At 34.9% G+C, this 8,440-nt stretch overlaps 1 protein-coding gene across 1 annotated transcript in view; it reads left to right on the top strand.

Annotated features, from left to right (window-relative positions):
* LOC114923099 (slit homolog 3 protein-like) overlaps positions 1 to 8,440 on the top strand; it is a gene marked incomplete at its 3' end in the record, with an annotated part of 86,869 nt that overhangs the window by 51,182 nt on the left and 27,247 nt on the right. Inside the window, exons 9-10 of the mRNA XM_029285585.1 lie at positions 2,385 to 2,528; positions 7,092 to 7,255. Coding sequence (XP_029141418.1) covers positions 2,385 to 2,528; positions 7,092 to 7,255 — 308 coding nt within the window. The remainder of the gene's footprint in view (positions 1 to 2,384; positions 2,529 to 7,091; positions 7,256 to 8,440) is intronic.

Raw genomic sequence — 8,440 nt, 5'->3', positions numbered from 1 at the left:
AGAAAAGGTGGCGGAACTCAAACCTGGCCACGCCCTCATCAAACCCTAGGACCGCCCCTTTAGAGAACAGGAATGCAAGTAAAATTTGGGAGGGGCTATTTCCGGTGTGGGAGGGGCTATTTCCGGTGCGGCCGGCCCGGAAAAAGGTGCCGGAACGCGGTTCCGCCGCGTTCCGGCTGAAAAAAAGCCCTGGTACTAAGTACTAGATTAATAGCAGTCTTGCTATTTTTAAACTGTCATGTTAGATCAGAAGTGTTGGTGCAGGCAAATGCTATAGCAATACCATAAAAAGATTCTCACAGAAGCTTCTCCAAAAAGTGAATAGAGATTATTATTTATTTAATGCATATCCTGCCTTTGCTTTGTACATTCAAGGTGGTTACAGTGGATTTTACTGATTGGATGTTATATTTTATATTCTATATTCTATAAATTCTCACCCTATAAATGCATTGTAACCCTGTCTTCAATTTTATTTGCTCATTGTTGTAATTGTAGATCTTACTATATTTAATATAGTTTTAATGTTTACAGTATAGTCCAACATAACTGTGATCCTGGATCTTATTTATTACGTGCTAGTTACGGTCTTCTTCATTATTTGTACTGGTTTTTGACTGTAATGAACTAAACTGTATAGTTTATGTTATATAGTTTCTTTATCCTTCAGATCACATTTTTATCACTCACATTAGGCAACTAATTATCAATTAATGATATTTTCAATTATCACATTTTTCTGAACTGCAAAGATGAAGTAATAGTCACATTAATCAATCAGTCAGGAATATAATTATGTACAGAAAGGCTGCTGATTATCTCATCTATTTCTTTGGCATGTCTTGAAAAGGGTTTAACTGAAAAATACATTTCTTTAGAAAGTTGTAGCAGGATTCTTTTTTCTAATAACAAATGTTTTGACCCAGTGGTTAGAATGCAGCATTGCAGGCTAATTCTGCTGACTGCAAAGGGTTCGATCCTCACCAGCTCAAAGTAGACTCAGGCTTCCATCCTTCTGAGGTTGGTAAAATGAGGACCCAGATTGTTGGGGGCAATAGGCTGACTCTCTGCTTAGAGAGTCGGTAAAGAACTATGAAGTGGTATATATGTCTAAGTGCTATTGCTATAAAATTGGTTCTAAAATGTTTTTGAAATTTCATAACCAAATATAAATTTCCACCAGTGTAATGGTGGAAATCATTGGACAGGAATGTTGAATGAGTTCCCATCCTCCCTTAGGCATGGAAGTTGGCTGGACGATATTGCACCAGTTACTCACTCTCAGTCCAACTCACCTGTTATTGTAAGGAAAATAGGAAGAGGGAGCATTATATATACCACCTTGAATGTACAAAACAAAGGCAGGCTATGCATCAAATAGATAATACTCCATTCACTTTTTGGAGAAGCTTCTGTGAGAACCTTGTTTATTTGAATAAACAGTGAAGCTGATTGCGAAGCTGATTGTTTATGTCTTTGCCATTTAGGTTCATGCCCATGTCTTTGCCATTTAGGTTCATGACCATCCTTCGGTACTTTGATCTTTAGCTATATAAAAAATAAATTACCTAGCTCAATCTGTTTGTTTTTTTTAATTGCTGATATGGATGTCCTTAATAGAGAAACTGATCTGATAATAACAACTCTGGATGGTATGGCACTCTCTCTAAAATTGGGTGATTTCTGGACCAGGCATTGTCCACATTATGGATGCTCTGGCCAGTATTGCCCATCTCTAAAGAAGTTTGATCTGAACTTAGAGATCCATGCTTTAATTACTTCTCATTAAGACTTCTGAGATGAACTGTGCAATCACTTTTTGATATGTACTTTGCTTACCACATTAGTTTAGCCATATATTAGTTGCACATATCACCAAATTATTTGTGGGCATTATTCATGATAACCCTTCTCTGTTATGCCCTTAATGATTTGGTGAATGTGATATATAACATGATTAATGTATTTTTACAATTCTGTGTTTAGTTTAAAGTTTGTTTTCAAATCCATGTTCTGCAACTATGAATAGGGAGATGGATGGAAACACGAGACAATAGTTTTTCAATAGCAGACTCTAGATTGTGGTACCTCCTTTCTAAGTACATCAAAGTGGCTCCTACCTTACTTGTGACTGAATATTATAAATAACATTATTCTTATGAGGCTGTTGTTATTATGTTCATAATATTATTACATATGTTTAACTTGTAAGTCATTTTGGAAAAAAATGTTCGGCTGCAAACCAATGAATTAATAATCTGGTCAATAAATAGCAGTACTGAAGATTCCATATTATGTATAGCATTTTTTCCGAGACTAATCTCGTAAATCTTGTTTTCAAGATTGTATGTATTGAAAAAAAAACCCCTCTTCTTTGTTTACAGGCTTCTCAATGCAAATAAGATCAACTGCCTGAGAGTAAACACATTTCAAGATCTGCATAATCTTAATTTGTTATCTCTCTATGATAATAAACTTCAGACTATCAGCAAAGGACTTTTTGCTCCTCTTCAGACAATTCAAACATTGTGAGTATTGAGTTATATTATATCTGTATTCTTTCTTCTTCCTCAGGAGTACATCCTATAGATCAGAGGTCCCCAATCTTTTGGGTATCAGGGACCGGTTCTGTGGAGAGAGGTGTGTGGTTTTGTGTGCTGCCTGCATCTCGTGGATGGGGCTTTGCTTGTTTGTGTGGCCCAGTTGCCGGTATGCCGCAGCCTGGTACTGGTCCATGGACCCGGGGTTGGGGACCCCTCTATAGATGGTTCCACAAATGAAAGTCTTAGCTGAATCTTTGATCCTGCCCAAACTGCTAACTTTGAACTTTAGTAGATTGATGTAGTAGAGGAAGAAATCAAACAATTAAATAATTCAAGCCCACAAAAAAGAGAGAGCGAAAGAAATCAAGTTATAGGAGTCTAAACAATAGAAAATTAGACAAATGACATAACAGAAAGAGATTACAATACTGAAATAAAGAGAATAATGGCAAAATTTCTGGCATTATTTCAAAATCTGCATTTTGTTCTATATTCTTTATATAATTCAAAAACAAAATAAGATCATGTTCCATGCTATTTTCATCCTTAATTTAAGATAATTAGAGAACTTAAAAGCAGATTTATAGATTTATGTTTTGGCAATAGCCAAAAAGCACACTCCAATAAAAAGGTTCCACTGGTATTCTTTCCAACCCAATAGAATGTTGAAAATATACCCTAGGGAAGGCAGATGGGAAGCAATTGAAAATGCTGCCGGCTGCTCCATATTTGAACACTTTTCCTCCCTCCCCCAACTTGATCACATAACCCAGAGCAGCCCTTACATTGCCTGCTGTGGACTTCTTAGTGCACACATACTAGAAATCACATAGATTCCTCACTTTGGTTGTTACACAAAAGAAAATGTAAATGCCTACTATGGCTGTTGGTGGTAAAGGAATGGGAAGAATTTAAGAAGCCTTGCTTTTCCTAGCTTTTTTTTGAAAGTACACCATCATATGAGTGAATTTTTGCTTCTCTTTTCAGTGTTGCTAATGATCACAAATCTGCTTCATGTTATTGGGTTGCTGTTGCTGCTGGCTTTTCTAAGCTGTATTGTTTTGCTTTAGAATACTGATAAATTTGTATTCTAAAGCAAGCTTTCTATATTGTTTCAATGGTGGTGGTGTTGACTACTGTTGTAGAGCCTGGTTCTGTTTCAGGATGTTGCATAAGGTACCTAATAATATCTTTTCATCTTAGGCAAAATCCAACATTGTCAAGTTCACTTACACAAAGACATCTTTTCCTTTCTGTTTTTCCTGCATGTCTTCCCAAATCTCTTCAATTGTCTATTTTTTTCTAGAGATACTGTTGAACTGTGGGATCCTTGGTGCTTTCTGAACTTGGTTGTTAGAGTTAGATAATCTTTTAGAGACAATCAAAAGGAAACAAAAAGCCTAAAACACCTCCTCATGAGCAATTAACATCCAGACGAGCAGAGATTAACTCCATGATTAATCCTAGATGAATTATCAAGAAGCAAACAATAGCCCAACCAAGGAACTACAGTACCAGTTCGGACAAACAAGCTAACAGTAAACAACAGCCTAATCAAGGAACCACCAAGAACACTTACACCAATACTGACAGGGAAGCCACCAGTATATAGAGAAAATAGAGAGCAACCTCACTTCCTTTTACCTAATTTGGTAATGAAACATCTTCAAGAAAGCAACCAAGTTCAAAAAGCACCAAGGACCCCACACTTCAACCCTGAACTAAAATACTCTCTTCTATCAATAATGTTAATAACATATGGCAAAAGAGAATTCAGTGGTAAGGAGACTCACCATCCACATTATATTGACAGAAATAGATTCTGCAGCAGATTGACTTAATTAGATTTAATTGGATTATACTACTCTATGTGTGATACATTCCAGTTTCACAGAGAATGATAGTATGAATTACGACTGAAGTATGCAATAAACTCAAATAAGCAGTAGGTACATTCAGATAAGTTACATCTTGTCAAACCATTGCTCCTTGATTCTTTGTTCCTGCTAGCAACACCATCTCAAAACTGGATTTCCCACTCCCTTGCCTTGCTCTGAGATTATATCTCCTTAGAATTATTTCTTTGATGTCTTTCTGCAAGTAAAATATTCAGAATCATTCTCTAATAAAAAATATGTTTCTCAGAGATAATCTAATTTCATTTTGATTATTCTCCCCAAGTAATACTACCACATTATCATACTTTTGATTATGTAGCTGTTAAAATATTATTTTTTCATTTTGATACATATTTGTTTTCATTATGTTTTATACTAAAGAAAGTATCAAGATGCAAGGATTAAGAGAAGATCAACATTGTTTAAGTTTTACATGATATACACACCACCTCTTGACAGTTTCTTGGATTCACTGAAAGATTTTGAAATTTTTTAAACAATGAAAAAAAAAACCCTAGGCTGCTTGGCTCCATCAGGATGTTTTGGTAAAATATTACTAGAAGAATCTAGCTAGGTTAAGTCTTTAGGATTATTTGCTACTTTCCATTCTTCTTCTCATTGATTTAAATTGTTGAAATGTTATGTGATTGTGCCTTCCATTAATTGGTATCCAAAGCCATCTAGGCTTACAACACCTTCTCACAAAATAGTTGTATCAGTGGTTGTCATTTGAAACTTCCTCACAATGATACCTGCTCAGAGTGATGAGCATTTTTAGGTGTACTATCTTACCATAATAACTCATGTAGCATAGCATCTTTCCACTCTATAATTAAATACCCCATCATGGAGATAACTATACAGTTCAAGTTAAGGAACATGAATAATTTCTAAATGTTTATAGTTAGTTGTTTAATCAATACTTATCATCAAACAGAAAGGTTTTTTTCCGGAACCAATTATGTTATATGTTTATATCCAATTTTTATTATATTGCTTTAGTATGAAAAAAGAAAACAAAAGAGAAACAATTTGTTATTTATTAATGTAGTAGAAAGATAAGTAACATTTATCTTTTTACTACATTAATCAATAACAAATTCATAAATAGAGAGTCAACATGTCATCAAGCCAAGATTTGTAAATCTGGGGCAGCAATATCTTTCTACTCAAAATGAATAAATTTGTTTTGTTATATCTCACACACAGAAAATCTGTAGTTCACTGTATAGTAATATATTCCTCATATTTTGTCTATAATTCAAAATCATTTTCAGAACTTTAAACTAACCACACTTTCCACATTTGTGGATATTAAAGTAAACTAAAGTAAAATAATAATGGTCAAACTCATATCTGTGGCATAGCACAGATACAACCTTGGGGAAATTATGTGGTGATCATTAGTGAAATATAAGTTTATCCTGGAAATTCTAGAAAGCAAGAGAAAGAATTAAAGATTGTCCCACCTTAACTCTCTTTAATATAAAACAAAGAGAAGGGGAAATGCTGGCAGAATTTCAAAATTCTATTATTACAGATAAGTAGATTTCTACCATTTCTTGTCATGTCTGTTTCCTGACCAAACCTACATTGAAGAGCTGACAATACCATATATCAGGGGTCCCCAAATCCTGGTCCATGGACCAGTACCGGGCTGCGGCATGCCAGCAACTGGGCTGGAAAAACAAGCAAAGTCTCATCCGTGGGATGTAGACAGCACACAAAACCACACCCCCTCTGGTCCATGAAAAAACCTCTCTCCACGGAACTGGTAACTGGTGCCCAAAAGATTGGGACCTCTGCGATATATATAAACGCCTCCTCCATTAATTTAAATTTTTGCTGTAATAAAGATGTTAAACTTTTTAAAAATCTTCAATTAAATTAGTCTCATTTGAATTTTATAAATTGTATTTTTTTTAAAAAAAACCCACAACCTTAATTATAATGTGTCAATATTAGCTTTTCTAATATTTCCAAAGTTCCTGCAAATAACTAACAACCGTCTTAAAAGTAGTTTTGTTTCTATATAAAAATTACTATAGATTTAGAATCGCCATAAGGACATTTCTGTTTTGATAAATAATCCAGAAATTTTGTCTGGCCTAAACAATGAAATAGTAGTAATAAAAGTAACAGAATCTACTGATTTGTTGAAGATTTAGATCATCCAAAGATGAAATACATTAGAACGTAGATGAAATACATTAGAACCTTCGATTCTTCTACATATTTCGTAGTGCCCTGAGGTATACTAGTTTACAATACAACCTTTAGAAAGTGTTAATTTTGTGACAAAAAATAGTTTAAATCTGTTCCTTCTAAAAAGATTAATTGACTGTAATATATGGTGACCAGTTTTTGTAGACAATAGGTCTATGCCCTTTAAAAAGAGACTTTGTTATATTAATTTGTGTTTCCTTCTAGAGAAGGCTCACTGCTGACTTAACAAGCTAAAAAAAAAATAGATGGCTCACAGAATATTCCCCCCCCCCCATACAAGTCTTAACTCCATCCAGCTTCTGCCAGACCCAGTGTATTGGAAGCTGATTCAATTACTCTGCTCTTCAGTTGTGTATTTGTAAAAACAATGATGGAGTACAGTGTCACAGGTCATTTCTGGTTAAACATCCCATCCCTCTTGCAGGCATTTAGCTCAAAATCCATTTGTGTGCGACTGCCATTTGAAGTGGCTGGCTGATTACCTGCAGGATAATCCAATAGAAACCAGCGGAGCTCGATGCAGTAGTCCGCGTCGTCTTGCCAACAAACGAATCAGCCAGATCAAGAGCAAGAAGTTCCGTTGCTCAGGTAATTCATTTATCCAGGCTGTGCTGCACTTTGAGTTCAGAAATAAGCAGGTCCAGGGAGCCTACTAATCCAATCTGTGGGACAGTGTTTGGTATAATGGATATTATGTAGCATCTTTCTAAAATTAAATTTGAGAAATTGGATTAGTCCTTCAGAAAATCTAGTTACTTTGTGCATTAAACGAGAGAGAGACCTCTGCCTTTCATTTTGGTTTATTTGGCTATTTGGTTAAAAACTAGGTTTTTTCTTTTTAAAGAATGCAGCCTTGGACACTGCCTTCAAAAAAAGGTGATACACAAGATCCTGGGTATCCTTTTTTTTTTAAAAAAAATAGTAAAATAATTCAGATATGTTTTGGCCAAATTCATAGAAGTTTCTTACTTCATTTTTTTAAATCTTGCTGACCAAATAAAAGCTCAGTCGGGGATGCTTTTCTGTGAATCACTCAAAGAACAAGACTAAGAACAAGGATCTTTGGAGAGCTGAGGAGATTATTGTAACACTGCATTTTAAAAATATAAGATGAGATGGGAACCCATAACATCCACACTATAATAAAAGTAAAACACAATAGTAAATTAAAATATGGAAAAAAATACATTAAAATGTAATTTTATCCTGGAAAAAAAGAAGAAAAACAAAAGACTAAAGCTAGAGTGATAGTCCACTTCAGTTTCCATAACACATCTGGTTTTGTTCTTTTGATGTTTAAAAATTAAATGGATAGTCTATGTGGATTTGGTGGACTAAAAGTCTTGCAAATCTGGGTTCACAAACTGTTAAATGTGTAGGAAGACAATGACAGTAAAAAACAAATATTTCCATCAGTTGTCTGATAATTCCATGCCATGCCATGATAAACTACAGTAAAAATAGTCTGATCAACCTTAACTTTTAATCTATTAATTTTAATGTTGCCAAAGTACCTGAATCAGATGATGCAATATTTACACACACACACACACACACACACACAGAGAGAGAGAGAGAGAGAGAGAGAGAGAGAGAGAGAGAGAGAGAGAGAGAGAGAGAGAGAGAGAGAGAGAGAGAGAGAGAGAGAGAGAGAGAGAGAGATTAAAATATTGTGAGTTTGATCCATTGGAGTCCTTCTACTAGAAGATGACAATGAATAAGATTGTTAACTTTCCTACTGTCCCTCCCTCTCATCACCAATCTGCTCTCAAG

This window comes from Protobothrops mucrosquamatus, unplaced genomic scaffold (genome assembly GCF_001527695.2).
Source record: "Protobothrops mucrosquamatus isolate PMUCROS unplaced genomic scaffold, P.Mucros_1.0 scaffold1903, whole genome shotgun sequence".
NCBI lineage: Eukaryota > Metazoa > Chordata > Lepidosauria > Squamata > Viperidae > Protobothrops > Protobothrops mucrosquamatus.
Note: the sequence above shows the minus strand (reverse complement) of the source record. Positions and strands in the feature narration are given on the sequence as shown.